Raw genomic sequence first — 18,523 nt, 5'->3', positions numbered from 1 at the left:
TTTTGCTTTATCCCAGACTAAGTGTGCAACAAGCTCAGAATAACAATTTTATCACCACCACCACCACCACTATATTGAGTATGGACAATCAAATTCTGGTGTTTTAAAGTCACTAGGAGTTCATCTCTGGGTTATTTTGTCACCAACTGGATATACAGGTTAATTCATTTTATTTCAGTTTTGTTTTTTAGATATCTTACATTTAAAATTTTGTTTTAAAATTATATAAAATATCTACATGGTTGTAAAGTTGAATGTATAAAACAAGGTACAGTTTAATTTTTAAAAAAAATTTTTTAAGGGACAGTTTTAAAAGCCTAGCTTCTGGGACCTCCCTGGTGCTCCAGTGGTTAAGGCGCCACACTCCTAATGCAGGTCACAGGTTCAGATTCCCGGTGTGGAATCAGTCCAGCCAAAAAGTGAAAAAAAAAAATTAAACACTGTAACTTTCTTTTGTCCTTTCTACTTCCCTCTATAGGTAACCTATATGATTTATAAATCCATTTTTAAAAAATATAAGCCAGTACAACACCGAAGAATTTTTTTTTTTTTTTTCCGAAGAATTTGACTAAAGTAACTAAGCTGGATCTACATACTCAATAAAGGCAGGGGAAGAAAGGAGTATGAATGAAATTCTCCATCCCACCTCAGACACTTTGCACGTGACATTGTCAGTTCAATTGCTTCTTTAGGGAATTACTTTTGAACTTTCCAAATATTCCGTGATATGCCTCCCTCGCTCGCCACAATTTATCACCTTTGCAATTAATAATTACTGGCTGTTTAACGTCCACTTCACTCCCTACACTGAGATCCGTGAGGGCAGCACTATTTCCCATATCTGCCATTGTGTCCACAGCGCCTAGCACAGTGCCTGGCTCATAGTAGACCCTCTTATTGATGTTTACTACATCTAATCAATGAATTTGTTGTATATATGAATGAAAATGAATGATGAATAAATGATGGCTTTAGGCTCTTCCACGGCCCCCTAACCTCTCTAGGTTTCTGTTTCCTCTCTGTGAAATGTGATCAGATGGTTCATCCCGCCGCCAGAATTGACGAGACGCTTAAAGGAGGTGAGGAACACAAACCCTCTGCTGGTGTCACGTTGAATTCTGTAACGGTTTAATTTATTAACTGGTCGTCTGCAGGTGGCGCCACCGGCCCCGCTCGTGCCCAGAGTCGAGATAGGGCGGGGTCGGGGGTGGGGGGCGGGGTCGGGGATGGGGGGCGGGACCGAGGTTGGGGCGGAGCCAGGACGCGGCTGGGGCGGAGTCAGCAGCTGCGGCGCCGCCGGGCCTGTGCGGCCCAGAACGTCCCCGTCGCCTCTGGCCCCGCCTTCCAGGGCGGGAAATCCACGACGATTGGCCAGTGTAGGCGAGAGGTGGTCGCTATTGGCTCACGACACCGTCCGCTCGGCGGGCGGTGTCCGGACGCAGGTACCGGCCAGAGCGGAGCTAGCGGCGCTGACGGGACCGGCCGGGCCGGGACCAGGGCCCGGGCGAGCGGAGGGGCCTGCGCGGCCGCCCGGCCCGGCCGCGGATCAGGTGGGCACAGGCGGGAGGATGGGGGGGAGGGGTGCCGTTCTGCGGGATGGCCCAGAGTTCGAGGCCCGAGCCCGGCTCCCTGAAGGACGGCCAGGCTCGGACCGTCGGCCTCAGCCTCAGCGACTTGGTGGTCTCAATTTCCGTCTTTGTGGAAGGCAAGAGGTCTCCGGGGAGCTGGCGCACAGTAGGTGCCTCTCTGAGCCTCAGTTTCCCCATCTGTGAAACTAGGTCATCCCAGGACCAACCTAACGGGGCTGTTGTGAAGATTAAGGAGGTGCAAATGAAGAAAGCGCCCTGCGTATAGTAGGCGGTCAATAAGTGACCAGTCACCTTCCCCGGCCTCCTTCTCAGAGGGGCTCTGCCAGGAAAATAGTCAAGATGATGACCCAGGCATTTGGTTAGCAGAGAGTGTGGGTGCTTAAAACAGGACAGCCAGAATTTATAGGTTTAGTCCATTTAGTCCTCTAGTGACAATATCAAGTGGAAGTACTAGAAATGTTCCCTGCTGTGTTGTTGTTGTTTAGTGGCCAAGTCGTGTCTGACTCTTTTGCGACCCCATGGAGTGTAGCCCACCAGGATCCTCTGTCCATGGGATTTCCCAGGCAAGAATACTGGAGTGGGTTGCCATTTCCTTCTCCAGGGGGTCTTCCTGACCTAGGAATCGAACCCACATCTCCTGCATTGGCAGGTGGATTCTTTACTACTGAGCCACCAGGGAAGCCCCTTCTCTGCTATACAGCTGAGGAAGTCAAGGACCAGAGACGGCCAGCCTTTCAACCAGGGCTACATAGGGAGTAAAGATCAGAGCTGGGATTAGAGTCTGGCCTCCAGTGCAGGGCTATGCAAATGCTGAAGGGCACACAGGAGCTTCTCTTTGCTGAGCGAAGAGGAATGAATGCATTTCACAGGCTACACGTTTATCCTAAAAAAATAAGAACTGTGAGCATTTGTTGAGTGCTTACTGTGTGCCAGGCACTGACTGTGCCTTGTGTCATCAGACCCTCCCAACAGCTGTATGTAAGCTGAGGATGATAATTATCATAAGAGCTAAAATTTATCAACTTATTCATGCTTATGCATATGTGAGCTGGGTCTCATTGCAACCCCCGTTATACCAAAGAGAAAACTGAGGCCCAGGGAGTGAAGCAACTGAACTGAGATGACACTGTGGGGGAGTTAGGGCCATCTGACTCTTCTTCCCTTAGTTTCCTGCCCTCAGAAAAAAGAAGCTGTTCAAAAGGTGGTGGTGCCCCTGTGCAACCCCAGTCAAGCCTAGCCAAGGATGAGCTTCGCTGGAGGAATTGAGCCTGGGGGCTTCTTCTTATGAAGCCCTTTAGCAGACATGGTCCACTAGCTTCATCAACTTACTTGCCAAAAGAGGAGAATGAGGCCTAGAGAAGCCAAGTGACTTGTCCCAGGATACACAGCATCAGCACCAGAGTCAGGACTTAGCAGAACCCAGATTTCTTGGGTCCCAGATGCACTCACTGGACTAAATTCAAATCCTGCACTGTCCCAACTTAGCTGTGTGATCTTGGGCAAGTAACTGCCCCTCTCTGAGCCTCCTCACCTGTCAAATGGGGGTAGTTATTGGACTTCCATCATAGGTTTGTTGTGAAGATTCAGTGAAATCCATCTCCCGGGCACTGGGCCAAGTTTGCTGGAGGCGTTGGCTTAGTCACCCCTCCCAGCAGCCCCAGAGCTGAGTCCAGCCTGCAGCCACCCTACCCTTGCATCCAGGCTCGAGACTGGCCTCTCCTGAGCCCAAGCCTCTGTGCTTTGCACAGATCTCCAGCCTCTGAAGATTTCTGGTTCCCATCTTGGGTGCTGGCAGACCAGGGTCTAGGGGGTCAAGGGACTTGGCTCTCCCACCCTGCTCTTACACAGAAGAGGGGCTGAGGAATTAATGCGGGAACTGTGTACCGGCCCTTGGATCAGGTGCTGGAGATGACCGATGGTGGAAGACGGATGTCGTTTAACCAGCAGATGAAGAAATAAGAACATTAATGGGACCTCCCTGGTGGTCCAGTGGTCGGGACTCTGTGTTCTCATTGCTGAGGGCCTCGGTTCAATCCCTCTACAAGGAACTAAGATCCTACAAGCCTCACTATGTGGCAAAAAAAAAAAAAAAAGAAAAAGAAATAAGAGCATTTCAGAGAGGGACACATCTGTGAGGACAATAATGTGGACCTGAGTAGCACTTTGACCAGAGTGATCAGGGAAGGCCTCTCTGGGGAGGTGACCTTTGAAGGAAACATTTATAACTATTGGAGTTCAATAAACTTAGCACAGTGCCTGGCTTGCAGTAGGTATCTTTTCTTTTTTTAAATATTTATTGTTTCTTAACACCATTTTGTATTGGGGTATAGCCAATTAATAACATTGTGATAGTTTCAGGTAAACAGCAAAGGGACTCAGTGGTACATACACATGTATCCATTCTCCCCTCAAACCCCCCTCCCATCCAAGCTGGCACTTAACAGGGAGCAGAGTTCTATGTGCTGTATAATAGGCCTTTGTTGGTTATCCATTTTAAATATAGAACTAAGGTTAGGTACCTTTTAAAAATATATATATATGTTTTTATTTATATAATAGGCTTTCCCAGTGGCTCAGATGGTAAAGAATCTGCCTGCAATGCAGGAGACCTGGGTTCCATCTCTGGATAGGGAGGATCCTCTGGAAAGGGAATGGCAACCCACTCTAGTTTTCTTGCCTGGAGAATTCTATGGACAGAGGAGCCTGGCAGGCTACAGTCCATGCGGTCACTGAGCTGGGTCTTCGTTGCAGCATGTAGGATCTCTAGTCAAGGCTTGTGGGATCTAGTTCCCTGACCAGGGATCCAGCCTGGTCCCCCAGCATTGGGAGTACAGAGTCTCAGCCACTAGACCACCAGGGAAGTCCTAGCAGTTACTTAATTTACAGTAGCCACTATTATTTTTTTTTCAAATTTTTTATTTTGTACTAAGGTAGAGCCGATTAACAATGTTGTGGTAGTTTCAGGTGAACAGGGAAGGGACTCAGCCACACATATACATGGATCCATTCCAACACCCACCCCCTCCCATCCCAGAACCTGCCAATAAGGCTTGTGTGTTTCCCTCTGAGAATTACATGAAAGTAACAGAGTTTCTCTCATCCGAGCAGGCACATAATATGGAGCAGAGTTCCCTGTGCTCTACAAAATGTCCCTGTGGGCTATCCATTTTAAATATAGCAGTGTGTACATGACCTTCCCAATATCCCTAACTATCCCTTCCCCCGGCAACCACGAGTTTATATTGCAGTAGTTGCTAGCATCATTTGGTTGATTTGCAGGAGCAGATTTTACCAGTGTTGTTTTGGTTCTGTTATTGCTTTTCCCCTGACAATAAAAGAAATGGTAGAACTTAATGCATAGGAGCTGTGATGTGTCTTGGGACGCCCAATTACCTCCAGAAATGTGAAGGCCAATCCTTGGAGGGGCAAGAGGCGTGGAGTCCCCCCTGCAGCCTTTCTCTTGGGCAGCCCAGCAACTTCCCTGCTGGCCTCACTTGGGAGGGACAGCAGTGTGCATGACGTGGCAGCCTGGCCACTACCCTGTGGGTGTTATCTCGGTCATTCAGCCTTCCTCCCAGGCTCCTCCTGCCTCTGGGCTGACACTTGCTTATCTGGCTGACTGTGTGGCCCCACTTAGGAGGCTCAGAAGGGCCTATTGGGCCCAGAGCACTTCTGGCTGAGCTGTTCAGAGATTGTTGATCTGGCAGGAGACTGTCCTGGTGCAAAAAGCTAGCCAGTGATTTGCACTGCTTCCCTCCGCCCCTCTTTGGATCTCAGAGTTTGACTAGCAAGAGTGGGTAAAAACCACGTGTGTGTGTGGGGGGGGGTTACCTCAGTGAGTGTTTCTGGGGTCTCTGGACCACAGTTCCTGGGGACAGATGGTGGAGGGTGAGATAAGTTTGGGACAGAGATCCTAAGCTCTGGGACACCTGTATTGGCTTCCTGAGGCCTCAGTCCCTTTCATGATATTCTCATAGGGAAACACACAAGCCTTGCTGGTTGATTCTGGGATGGAAAAGGAGCTTGCCAAGGGTTCCTGCTGACAGGTCAGACCCTGGGGTGGGGACGTAGGAGGATGGAATCCTGCTGAAGTCAGTCCCCACCCGCGCCACCAGAGCAGACTTCAGATTGCTGCCTGAGGCTCTGGTTGTCTCCCATGGTCTTTCCTTGGGGACAGAGGCACCGCTCCGAGTGGTTGCTCTTCTGGGTGGGGACAGACACTACCCCATTCTGGACTACCACTTCCTAGATAGCCTGAATTATCAAGAAACTCAGAGCCGACAAGAAGCCATGAACCAGCACAGTCAAAATGACTCACCATCCTGGTCATTTGGGCCAAGTTTGTAGCTCAGTTCCAGCCCACTCCATGGTGGGCTTATCCTCTCTGAGTCCAACCCTGGGAATCCAGTCCACGGGGAACAGTCTCTCCATGGTTTTGGCAGGGATGGTTCTTGCCCTAGAGAGCACCAACCACTGGGCCTACCACGCAGAAGGTATTCAGTCACTGTTAGCTGCTGCTTTCCAGGCTGGAAAGGTGATGTCCTGCATGCTTTGTGGGCCGGACCAGCCTGACCTTTCTTAGGAGAGTCAGAGTGAATATAGCCAGGCCCCTGAGATGCGCCAGGCCTGGCCTGAGTTGCATGTGTGACCTGACTGAATCCTCATAGCCCACCTCCAAAGCCCCATCTTACAGACTGGACACCTGCAGCTCAGAGAGCTGACTCTGGGCTGTGTGTGGCTTGCTAACCTTGCTCTTGATCCTCCTGCTGGCCTCTCCCCAGGCTCCTGGGACCATGGGCCTTGGGCCCTGAGGACACGGGGCTCCCTGTGGCCATGACGACGGGTGACTGTTGTCACCTCCCCGGCTCCCTGTGTGACTGCTCCGACAGCCCTGCCTTCTCCAAGGTCGTGGAGGCCACGGGTCTCGGGCCACCCCAGTATGTGGCCCAGGTGACTTCAAGGGATGGCCGGCTCCTCTCGACCGTCATCCGGGCCTTGGACACACCAAGGTGAGTGGTGACCGAGCAGGGATTGATGCTTTCACTTGCTTCACTCTCCAGCCCCAACAGTTTACTCCCAGCCCCGCCCACAGTCAGAAATCCAACCACCTGGGACATCCCTGGCAGTCCAATGGTTAAGACTCCCATGCTTTCACCACAGGGGTCGTGGGTTCCATCCCTGGTTGGGGAACTAAAATCCCACATGCTGAGTGGTGCAGCCAAACAACAGAAAAGAAAAATTCACCACCTAAAGGGGCCAGGTGGAGAAGGCAATGGCACCCCACTCCAGTACTCTTGCCTGGAGAATCCCATGGACGGAGGAGGCTGGTAGGCTGCAGTCCATGGGGTCTTGAAGAGTTGGACACGACTGAGTGACTTCACTTTCACTTTTCACTGTCATACATTGGAGAAGGAAATGGCAACCCACTCCTCTGTTCTTGCCTGGCGAATCCCAGGGATGGAGGAGCCTGGTGGGCTGCCGTCTATGGGGTCGCACAGAGTCGGACACGACTGAAGTGGCTTAGCAGCAGCAGCAGCAGCAGAGGGGCCAGATAGGCAAATAAATCAGTGAAAAGGGCCCAGTGAGTAATCACCACATGAAAACTGGGTAGACAGGTCAGATTCTTCAGGAAAAGCTGAAACTCCAGATTACTGGGTGAAGTTCAGAGATCTGATGTTGGGGAGTAGCTCACATCTTGGGGAGGCTGCACAAGGAGGTAGCTGGTAGTGCTGGTTGTAGCCTCAGGGTACCTGGGCTCGGGGCCCAAGTGGGAGCCTCCCTTGGTATAGGACTGGGAAAAGTTGCTGCTCCCTTGTATCTCTAAGCTGGGGCACCTTCTTGCTGGGTGGTTCTGAAAGTGCAGGGCCATGATCCCCATATATTGCTCACAAGAGGCTTTGCCACCTCATAATGCTTCCCTGATGGCTCAGTGGTAAAGAATCAGGAGCCACAGGTTCGATCCCTGGGTTGGGAAGTTCCCCTGGAAGAGAAAATGGCACCCCACTCCAGTATTCTTGCCTAAAAAATCCCATGGACAGAGGAACCTGGTGGGCTACAGTCCATGGGGTCGCAAAAGAGTCGGACACAACTGAAGTGACTGAGCACGCCAAGTTTTCGATTAATGTATTTAAACCTCGGTGCCAATCCTCCAGACACATGTGTGAGCCGACTCTGCTTGGTTCACCGACTTGTCATCAAGGGAAAGAGATTTAAGGAAACCCCATGTGTGCATGCTAAGTAGCTTTAGTCATGTCTGACTCTTTGCAACTCCACGAACTGTAGCCTGCCAGGCTCCTCTGTCCACGGGATTCTCTAGGCAAGAATACTGAAGTGGGTTGGTGTGCCCTCCTCCAAGGATTCTTCCCAACCCAGGGATGGAACCCTGGTCTCTTATGTGTCCTGGGTCGGCAGGCGGGTTCTTTATCACTAGCACCACCTGGGAAGCCCAAGTAAACCCCACACCAACTTAAATCTGCCTTAACTCATTAAGATTTAAACTAGCCAACAGTTTTTCAAGTTCAACATATTACCGTGATGTTTCCTTGAGATCATCAAATTCATAAACCTTTCCTTCCAATTTTTTTATGGTTAAGATATAACGTACAATTTACCTTTTTGGCCACTTGAAAGTGCACTGTTCAGTGGCTTTAAGTACACTCATGGTGTTGTGTAACCATCACCATCATTCAGCCCCATGACTGGTTTTTGTTTTTTTTTTTTAATATTTATTTATTTGGCTGTCTCAGGTCTTCGTTGCAGCACTTGGGATCTTCACTGTGGGTCACAGACTCTCTAGTTGTAGTGTGCGGGCTCCGGAGCACACAGGCTCAGTAGTTGCAGCACACTGGCTTAATTGCCCTGAAGCATGTGAAATTTTAGTTTCCTGACCGAGAATCGAACCCATGTCCTCTGCATTGCAAGGCAGTTTCTTAACCACTGGACCACCAGGGAAGTCTCCCCGATAGCTCTTTTGATCTTGCACTCTGTCTTCACTAAACACTCACTCCCCCTCCCCCTTCCTCAGCCCCAGGGCCCCACACCATTCCTACTTTCTGTCTCTGGATCTGAGTCCCCTAGAAAACTCATAGAAGTGGAATTCACCAGTCTTTGTCCTTTTGTGACCGGCTTATTTCACTGAGTGTCATGCCCTCAAGGTTCATCCACATGAGTAGCAGGTGTCAGAATTAATTCATAAACTTTTCATTCAAACATACAAAGAAGCAGATGGAAGCCTTGCCGTGTTGTGGAGGGAGCCCAGTGCTGGCGACCCTACAGGTCTTTACCTTGCCTGAGCCCAGATGAGGCTGGAGGGCTCCTTCTGGGCTTCCTCCAGGGTCTTGGTTTTTCTGTCTGCATCTCCATCAGACCCCTTGAGTCAGGAAGGTGTCTGTGCTGCGTGACCCAGCCTGGGAGTGAGAGGACCCATGGCAGGCCTAGGGGGTTCCCAGCCAGAGCTGCCAGCATGGGGGGTGGGGAGGACTTCTCCCTCCACGGGGTTCCCGTGGGGCACCTCGCCCCACCCTCCCTTTTGACACCTGCGGAAACCGAGGCCTGGAAGGAACTGGATACTTGCCAGTGTCACTGAGCATGGCTTCGACTTCCTTTTTGTTCACATCTCTCTTCTGTGGAGCCTGCACTCGGCAGCCCGACTGGGGCCTGTGGATGTCTCACCCACTCCCCCATCCCGTTTTCTCCTCTCCTGTTTCCTCTGCATGATTTTCCTGCCAGAATTTCAAACAGTAGAGCCCACTTCTCTTGCCCTACTTCTAGGGGCAGGCAACATAGTAGCTCCGGGTTCACAGGCCTTGGAGCGACTTTCTGGGTTCAAATCCAGTGTGACTTGGCACAATGAAGTCAACCTCTCAATGCCTCAGTTTCCACATCTGTGGAATGGGGGCAATAACAGCACCTTCCTCCCAGGCTCCCTGTGAGAACGAGACAGATTAACCCCGATGTTGCCCTTTGAATGGTGCGTGGGACCTGATCAGCACTCCATCATAGTCAGTGTGGGCTTTGTTTACCCATATTTCATTTTCTCTGAACTCGAACCTCCTAAGTAGGGTTCCCCGGGACATAACCCCCAAACCAACGTGACTCTCCCTCCTGGTCCTTGTTACTTCCACTTCCTGGCTTGGCTCCTGGAGCAGGGATGTCTTTGCTGTTCACTCATTATGTATCGGGAACATGGGATCAGGGTGTGGGAGCACAGGGGAGCTGGGCAGGCCCCTTTGATGTCGGAGGAGAAAGCATCACCCCACACATAGCACCAAGGGCCAGAAAGCAGACCTGAGGTGTCAGCTCTCAGCTCCTGGGTTTCGAAGCAGCTGCCCCCTCCCCCGCCCCCCACAGCAGAGACATGGAGAAAAGGAGAGAAAGTTTCCTAGGGGAAACTGGCGGTGTTATCTGGAAAACAACTCTCCTGCTCCATCTCCTTCATGTGTTCCTACAATCCACTTTCTGGGCAGAAATGTCTGGAAAACAATGACTCATGTGCTGGACAGCCTCAGGGCCCACCAAGGCCACACCCCTGGTCTCTTGAACTGCCCCAGGAAGGACCCAGAATCCTCTGAGACCAGGCTGGGGCAGAGACTTCCCTGAAATGGGAAATGGCTTCCTGTAGATGCCTTTTTATGTCTGTTTTCCCAGCCTCACTAGAGTGGAGGAGCCCAGGAGCTCTTCTCCGGGGACACACAGGTTTCTCAGGTGGCATGGCCTTCAGCTGTGGCTGGATCTGGTGCTTCTGATGATGTTCTTGAGAATCTGCCTCTCCCTGTCTTTTGGCTCCATGATTCTCCGTTTTAGCATCATTTGCAGACTCCAGGTGGAGACTGAGCTGCTGCCAGCAGCTCCAGACTTACATCAGCCATGCTGCCTGTAGTTCTGGAGTTTAGAAGAAAAAAAGACGAATTTCAGGAGTCAATTCCAGTGGCTCTGCATCACATGTGCCCTTCCCTGAGTCAGCCTCTGTGACCAAAGATGTGTGGTGTTTTGATTGGTCAGGCCTGGGGTCATAAGGGTTGTCCTCTTGAGATTGGGGCAGTTGCCCAGCACAGTCAGGGTGGTGGTATAGAAGGAGGGGCAGACACTGGGCCGGCAGGTACAAGTGATGCCCACCCTGGGCCTAAAACAATGCTGCAGGAACCCTGGGGAGGGAGCACATCACTCCACCTGTGGGAGTCTGGGAAGGCTTTCCAAGAGAAAAGGACATTTGGAGCTGGGCATTGAGGGATGACTAGGAGTTTGCCAAATAGTAGTATATATGGGGCAGCACTGAGCTTGCATTCCAGGGCAGAGTGAAGCCGGAGCAGGCAGGAGGCGTGACCGTTACTCATGTGTCCCATCTCTGTGTCTAGTGATGGCCCCTTCTGCCGGATCTGCCATGAGGGGGCAAATGGGGAGAGCCTGCTGTCTCCGTGTGGGTGCACTGGCACGCTGGGCGCGGTGCACAAGAGCTGTCTGGAGAGGTGGCTTTCCTCATCCAACACCAGCTACTGCGAGCTGTGCCATACGGAGTTTGCAGTGGAGAAGCGGTCCCGATCTCTCACAGAGGTATGCTTGGGAGCCGGAGGCCAGAGTTGGGCGAAGGGAGGAAGGCAGACATGGGGCCGAAGGAGGAAATGGCCTTGGAGGATCCTAGTGGGCTGGGGAAGCAGCTTCTCTAAGGAGAGGACCCTCTCTCCCCTCCCCGGGGCCACTTCTGCTGATGGGGGTGGGACTGGGCCTGAGGTTCCAGATCTGACAGCTCCTGTGCATCTTCCCTGCTTGGTCACTTCAGGTGACCCTAGAGCTGAGACCTGAGGAACGAGGAGCCCCAACCTGGGGAAGGACAGTCCTGGCAGGGGGCACAGCAGGTGCAAAGGCCCTGAGGCCTCCTTCAAGGAGGAGCTTGGTGTCCTTGGCTAAGCCCACATGGGTGGAGAGAAGGGAGTTAAAGAAGGAGGACACTGGCCCTGAAGGAGGGGTGGTGACCTGGCTGGGGGACTTTGTGGGCCAATCCCTAGAGCTCAGCTTGAGTACAGTGGGTTGGGATCGAGACAGGGTATTTCCAAGTGTAGTGGGAGCCACACGGCTTCCCAGAGCAGTTGCTGCTCACCAGGGTGCCCTCCAGACTCCTCTCTGCCCAGCCTGGCTTGGCATGGGACATCTGAGAACTACAAGGGGTGATGTCACTGGGCTGAGGTGGGGGCGCCTGGAAGAGCCCCTGGCCCGCGTGGGGCCTACTCTTAAGGGAACAGTGGGGGGGCAAGCCGGCCTGTCCACACACCTCACCCTCTCCCCACTGCCCGTTGTGTGGACCACGTGCTCCCCCCCGTGCCTTTGCACGTGCTGTTTCTGCAGCCTGGAGCTCGTCTCCCCCATGCCTCATGAGGTTCCTTCTGCTCAACTGGGTCTCTGCAGCATTACCTCTTCAGCATAGCAGTCCTCACCCTGATCGTTCAGTCATTTCATCTCTCCCCCAACCAGCAGGGGAGCTGCAGGCGGGGATTCCTACCACCCATCTTCTGTAGCAGGCAGTGTAGCATAGCAGCCAAGGACGCACAGACCCTGGGGCAGGACTTGCTGAGCTCCAGTTCTGGCTTTGTAGACCACTAGCCATGTGAGTTTGCACAAAGGGGTCAGCCCCTCTATGCCCTCCGTTTCCCCCATCTGTAAAATAGGAATGGGGCTTCCCTGGGGGTCCAGTGGTTAAACTCCACACTTCAACTAGGGCCTTCCAGGTGGCTCAGTGGTTAAAAAAAAAAAAAAAAAAATCTGCCTGCCAATGCAGGAGATGCAAGAGATGCAGGTTCAATCCCTGGGTTGGGAAAATCCCCTGGAGGAGGAAACAGCAATCTGCTCCAGTATTCTTGCCTGGTGAATCCCATGGACAGAGGAGCCTGGCAGGCTACAGTCCATGGGATCACAGAGAGTCAGACACAACTGAGCTTCCACTGCAGGAGGTGCAGGTTCTATCCCTGGCCGGGGAACTGAGATCCTGCAAGCCTCATGATGTGGCAAAAAAAAAAACAAAACCAGGGGCAGAAATGCCCTGCACCTACCCAGGCCTGTCCTTCATCATCTCAGTAAGTATCTGAAAGAAAGAAAGGATTGCAGGAGGCAAGGCAGGAATAGGGTCCTGCAGGAGCAGCGATGAAGATGGGTGTGTGCAGAGGGGGCCCTGATGCCCCATCCCCTGGCATGGGCTCATAGCAGGGCGGTGTGTGACGGTCCCTCTCACCGGCTCCCCCTCCCTCCTTCCCCACAGTGGCTGAAGGACCCGGGGCCTCGGACAGAGAAGCGGACGCTGTGCTGTGACGTGGTGTGCTTCCTGTTCATCACTCCACTGGCCGCTATCTCAGGCTGGCTGTGCCTGCGGGGAGCCCAGGACCACCTCCGGCTCCACAGCCATCTGGAGGCCTTGGGGCTGATCGCCCTCACCATCGCCCTCTTCACCATCTATGTCCTCTGGACGCTGGTGAGTGGCTGCCAGCCAGACAGCAGACATCTGGGAGCAGACAGGTCAGGGGCTTGGGCAGTGGCTTGGATGGAGCTGGGGTGGGGGGTGGGGCGGCACTCTGCCTGCCTGGGCTTGTGGCTGACCCCTGGGGTAGAAGCGACTCCCAGCATCTCATGGAGCTCCAGATTCCAGGCCGGTGCGAGGTCCAGGGAGCCAAGCGTGAGGCTTCTGCCCCAGGAATGCAAGGTCATGGGATCATTTCAGCTGAGTGCAGGCCCCGCCAGCCATGAGCCCCATTAAGACTGGACTGTCTGGGTTTTAGGGGCAAGGGGAAGGGAGAGAGGCAGAGAGCCACTGGAAAGACTGTGGGAGAAAAGGCAGGAGAATGAGAGAGACAGAGAGGATGCTCAAGAGACTGAGAGAGACTTCCCTGGTGGTCCAGTGGTTAAGGCTGCCAGTGCAGGGGACTTGGGTTGATCCCTGCTCAGGGAACTGAGGACCCACAGGCCATGTGGTGCAGCCAAAAAATAAAAAATAAAAGAGACTGAGAGGAAAGGTGACTGGGGTTGGGAGAGAGTGAGTGTGGTGGGGGTGTTGTACCCAGGTTCTGGCAGGCATGAGAACCCTCAGTCAGAGAGAGAAGGTCCCCAACATCTGGTCCCACAGATAGAACCACAGTCATCCAGCTATGGGGGTGCCCCCTCCTCAAGAGTTATTTGCCAGTGTACCCACCAAGAAGATTTCTTCTTTTTTTTTTTTTTTAGCAGATTTCTTAATACAAGTAGGATGCATCATAGGTCCTGCTTTGCAGTCTGCTTGTTTTCACTTTGCTAATGTCCTTTAAAAAAAAAGGCAGTCACCCAACAGTCCTTCATTGTGTGGGTGTGCTATATTTATTTAGCTAATCTCTTTTGATGGACGCAGGGATTATTCCAATTTTTTTTTTCCTTCTCCTTTATTTGCTGTTATAAACAGTGCTTTGGGTGCCACCTGTGCAAATGTTTCTTGGAACTTCCTTGGTCAAAGAGTAGGAACCACTGACATTTACTGGGGAAAAAAAAATTTTTTTTTAACAGTTTTGATTCATTAGAGCAGCTCAAGGTTTAAGAGCAAAATGGAGCAGAAAGTACAGAGTTCTCCAAAATCCTCCCCGACACCTACCCAGCCTCCCCCACTGTCAACATGGCACCAGAGCCGCACGTCCATTACAGTCGATGAACCTACACTGACGCATCATCACCCAAGGCCACAGTTTACGTTAGGGGTTCAGTCTTGGTGTGGAACAATTTGTGGACTCAGACCACCGTATAAAGACATGTATCTCCCACTATGGTATCATACAGAGTATTTTCACTGCCCTAAAAATGCTGTGCTCTGTTTATTCATCCCTCCTCCCCCTCTGATCCCTAGAAAACCGCTGATCTTGTTACTGTCTCCATAGTTTTGCCTTTCCTCAAAAATGTCATAGAGATAGAGTCTCGCAGTAAGTGGTCTTTTTAAACGTGCAAGTGTCGAGTCCTAACTAACCGCTGGACCACCAGGGAATTCCCTGCAGCCTCTCCAGATTGGCTTCTTTCATCCAGTTGTGTGCATTTAAGATTCCTCCATGTCTTTTCACAGCTTGATAGCTCATTTCTTTTTAGAGCTGACTAATATTCTAATGGGTGTCCCAGGTGGTGCTTAGTGGTAAAGAATCCACCTGCAAATGCAGGAGACTCAAGAGACACAGGTTCGATTCCTGAGTCGGAAAGATCCCCTGGAGGAGGGTATGACAACCCACTCCAGTATTATTGTCTGGAGAATCCCATGGACAGAGGAGCCTGGCAGGCTACCATCCATAGGGTCGCAGAGTCAGACATGGCTGAAGTGACTTAGCACGCACGCATGCAAGAAGCTGTATCACTTCACTGCCACCTTCTGAGAGACAGAAAGGGACCACCCCCCTCTACACACACACACACACAAACACACACCCTTGGCAGGGCCCCTCAGTGCGTGGGGAGGGTCCCTGGGCGAGTGAGTGGGTGAGTGTGCTCTGTCCATGTGCGAACCGCTTTGATGCTGCCGCTGCCTCTGGCATCAGGGGCCTGGTGCTGATCTGGGTCAGGGCAGAGGCCCCAGGGGCACTAGTTTTCCAGCCACTGGCCCTCCCGCTGATGTCCACCCTGCCCTGCAGGTCTCATTCCGCTACCATTGCCAGCTGTACTCCGAGTGGAGAAGGACCAACCAGAAAGTGCGCCTGAAGATGCAGGCTGATGGCTCCGAGGGCAGCCAGCACTGCCCGCTGGCGGCCGGCCTCCTGAAGAAGGTGGCTGAGGAGACGCCCGTGTGAAGGCCGGGCCAGCCTTGCTGGCTGGGCCAGAGGCAGCTGGCAATGCCCTGGTGTTCAGAAGGACAGAAACTGCCTGACCCTTCCCGCATGGCCGGAATGCTTCTCAGTCCAAGAGGCACTGAGCGGAGGAGCCGATTCTGTGATTCCTGAGTAAAGCTGTTTTCAGATTGATTTTGCACACTCTCGTACAGAAGGATGATGAACGGACAGACGTGGTCCCAAGCTTCAGATGGAGCGGGCACCCTGATCTCATTCCGAAGTCTCCCTGGCCCCTCCTGGGCCACCAGTTGCGACCAGAGGCAAGTCTTGGATGCCCATCGGGCCGGGAGGCTCTGCAGGCTTCTTGCACTTTCCTGTACCTGGCAGGCTCGCTTTCCAGGCACCCTTGACTTTATAACGTTGCACAGCATTTCAGAACACCCCCCCCAGCCAAATGAATAAAAGGAGCCCCTTACTGGACAAAACGGACTTGTCACATTTCTGAGGCCTCAAAGAGAGGGGCCTGGGACCGAGGTGGGTCAGGGACTACCCAGAGGTAACAGTGGCAACAGCAGATGCTCCCGACTGATTTGAGACATCCATTGTGAAATGCAGGGCTAGAAGCAGTGTCTGAGTTTTCCAGGGACAAGCAGGTGGGAGGGCTACGTATTAAATGATTTAAAATAAATATACATGAGAAGAATAGGTTTCACTTCCTGTGTATTTCCTGTGGGTTAGATACCGTGCTGGGCCCTTCGCACTCACTAATGTAACATCCACACTTATGGAGGGTCACCCTGAATGGAGCCCAGTTCTAAACCTCAACAGACATCTGCCCTTTAACCCCCTCTACCATTCTCAGCAGGAGGAATGGCTATTAACCCCATTTTACAGACAAGAAGACTGAGGCCCAGAGCAAGGCAGCCTTTGTCTAAGGAAGTGGAATTCCTTAGAATTCCACTGTAACAACTCCAGGAAGTGGAATTGGGGGTTGACCCTGGGGTTTGCATGGCCCCAGTGCTGGCCTCCGTGCTGCTTCTTCAGGAGGACCCAGGTAGAGAAGCTGAACATGGTCATGCTAACTACAGCACCTGCTTCCTGAGCAAACTTCTGAGCTTTTTACACTTGAAAGTTCTTTGCTTCAGGCCACACTGGATACTCAGAGCACCCCCCTGAAAGTGGGTTCTGGGGGTCCCTTATGAGTCCCCTTTTGCAGATGGGCAGACTGAGGCTCAGAACCACCATAGGGTCCTTCACCTGAGGTTGCACATCCCCAGTGGGCCTAGCACAGCATCTGGCTGTTCTGTTGTTTTGGGCACGAATGTTGGAAAAGCCCCTGATGCTGGGAAAGATTGAGGGCAGGAGAAGAGGGTAACAGAGGATGAGGTGGTTGGCATCACCGACTTGATGGACATGAGTTTGAGCAAACTCTGGGAGATAATGAAGGACAGGGAAGCCTGGCATGGTACTGTTCATGGGGTCCCAGAGTCGAACATGACTGTGAGTGAGCACGCATGCCCTGTCTGGTATGTGGGTCACCCATACAAAAAGTAAAGTTCTCTCTGCCCCAGGGGAGGCCAGCTGGGATGCAGGGGTGGAGGCTTGGAAGCTGGCACCTGAGAGGAGCAGCAGCATGTAGCAGTAGGAGGAGCAGCATGGCAGATGGGTTATGCTTGGAGCCCTATGACTGAGGGGCAGAGGGGTAGGAGAGAGGCAGTTAGAAAGACAAGCATCACTTGGAGGCATATGCAGAAACAGATGCCTAAGGGTCACCCTTAGGCATTAACTGTCATCATTTGGGGCCTTTCTTGCTTCTGTAGCATCTCCCTCTATACAAGACTGGCACCCACCCCCTCAGGCCAGCTTTAGAGTGTGGTGCCCCTTTGGATGATGTAAAGAGGCCCCGGGGTATGCTATTGTGAAGAGAGAAAGCTGTTTGCCTTGCAAACCTCTTCCAATACTTTTCATGACATCGAGGAGAAAATTGTAGTTTGGTGCTAGGCTGTCTTTCATGACTCTTAACCCTAGCAAAGAGAGAGCAAGTCTTAAAGCCTTTGGCAGAGCCTACGACTGCATGTGTACTTTAATAGCATCATCTCTTATTCTTTACAATAAACTATTTATAGCAAGCTTTCAGTAGGGGCTGTGTGCTGTGCTGTGCTTAGTCACTCAGTCGTGCCCGATTCTTTGTGACCCCATGGACTGTAACCCACCAGGCGCCTCTGTCCATGGGGATTCTCCAGGCAAGAATACTGGAGTGGGTTGCTATGCCCTCCTCCAGGGGATCTTTCCAACCCAGAGATCGAATCCAGGTCTCCCACATATGGGCTGTGAGGTAAAGCAACATCTTTTTTTTTTAAGCAACATTTTAAAACATCCTTTTTTTCATCCTTTTTGTTTTTTTGGCCAAGCTGTGAGGCTTGCAGGATCTTAGTCCCTTGACCAGGGATTGAACCCAGGCCATGGCAGTGAAAGCGCCAAGTCCTAACCACCAGACTGCCAGGGAATTCCTCAAATATCCTTCTTTTAAAGATAGTAAAGCGTCAGTTACAGCAAAGAGTGAAAGAATTAATAGCCCAGGAGATGACAAAACCCAGGAACTTGGTCAGGGTGGGGTTACATCCACCAGCCTATAGGAGCACAGCCTAGTGGAGAGTTTGCCTTCTCCCTGGGTCTGGCTTGTGGCTGATCTCCAGTCACACCCACTTTGGGAGAAGGGATCAGAGAAGTGCCTTCTTGTCCCCAGTGCTTTGTGTTCTAACTCCTCTCCATGATTCTGACAGATTGCTGTCACCTCCTCTGCCATCTCTGAGCCCTGCTGGACAAGGGAATTCAGAGATTTGTGAGGCTTCCTCTGATCCAAGGGCCCCTCTGGTCTAGAGAGGTCTTAGGGAAAAGATGTTAAACTGAGATAGATTCCAGTGGGCCAGCAGAGAAGGGTTGGTATGCAGGGTGGATTTTAGTAGATCAGAGATTTCTGAGTGGGAGGAGCAAGGGTAAGGGTGAGGGGCCAAGATGAGAGGAGGAGGGGCTTGCAGATGGGGGAGAGAAAGGAGTTCTGAGACAAGAAGTTTGAGAAGTGCTTGGGATTGGGACAATTGCACTCATCTCACACACACTAGCAAAGTAATGCCCAAAATTCTCCAAGCTAGGCTTCAACAGTACGTGAACTGAGAACTTCCAGAT

General features: G+C 52.0%; 1 protein-coding gene across 2 annotated transcripts; it reads left to right on the top strand.

Moving 5' to 3' along the window:
* Window positions 1-1,395: 1,395 nt before the first annotated feature.
* MARCHF2 (membrane associated ring-CH-type finger 2) lies at window positions 1,396-16,040 on the top strand. Of its 2 annotated transcripts, none has more exons than XM_043466428.1 (5): window positions 1,396-1,550; window positions 6,371-6,598; window positions 10,943-11,138; window positions 12,835-13,044; window positions 15,203-16,040. In XM_043466428.1, the coding sequence occupies exons 2-5, from the start codon at window positions 6,423-6,425 to the stop codon at window positions 15,356-15,358; spliced, it is 738 nt and encodes a 245-aa protein (XP_043322363.1). In that variant the 5' UTR covers window positions 1,396-1,550; window positions 6,371-6,422; the 3' UTR covers window positions 15,359-16,040. The 2 variants fall into 2 exon arrangements, with proteins under 2 accessions (XP_043322363.1, XP_043322364.1); XM_043466429.1 differs by having other exon boundaries at window positions 12,835-13,088.
* Window positions 16,041-18,523: the final 2,483 nt, after the last annotated feature.

This window comes from Cervus canadensis, chromosome 4 (assembly GCF_019320065.1).
Source record: "Cervus canadensis isolate Bull #8, Minnesota chromosome 4, ASM1932006v1, whole genome shotgun sequence".
In the NCBI taxonomy this organism is placed as follows: Eukaryota; Metazoa; Chordata; class Mammalia; order Artiodactyla; family Cervidae; genus Cervus; species Cervus canadensis.
This window is presented reverse-complemented; position numbering and strand designations above follow the sequence as displayed.

Excerpts from the sequence above, each read along its gene's own strand:
- MARCHF2 (XM_043466428.1), top strand. The coding sequence starts at position 6,423 with ATGACGACGGGTGACTGTTGTCACCTCCCCGGCTCCCTGTGTGACTGC. Across the intron at positions 6,599-10,942 it reads CGGGCCTTGGACACACCAAG|TGATGGCCCCTTCTGCCGGA; the intron begins GTGAGTGGTGAC and ends CTCTGTGTCTAG. Across the intron at positions 11,139-12,834 it reads GGTCCCGATCTCTCACAGAG|TGGCTGAAGGACCCGGGGCC; the intron begins GTATGCTTGGGA and ends CCTTCCCCACAG.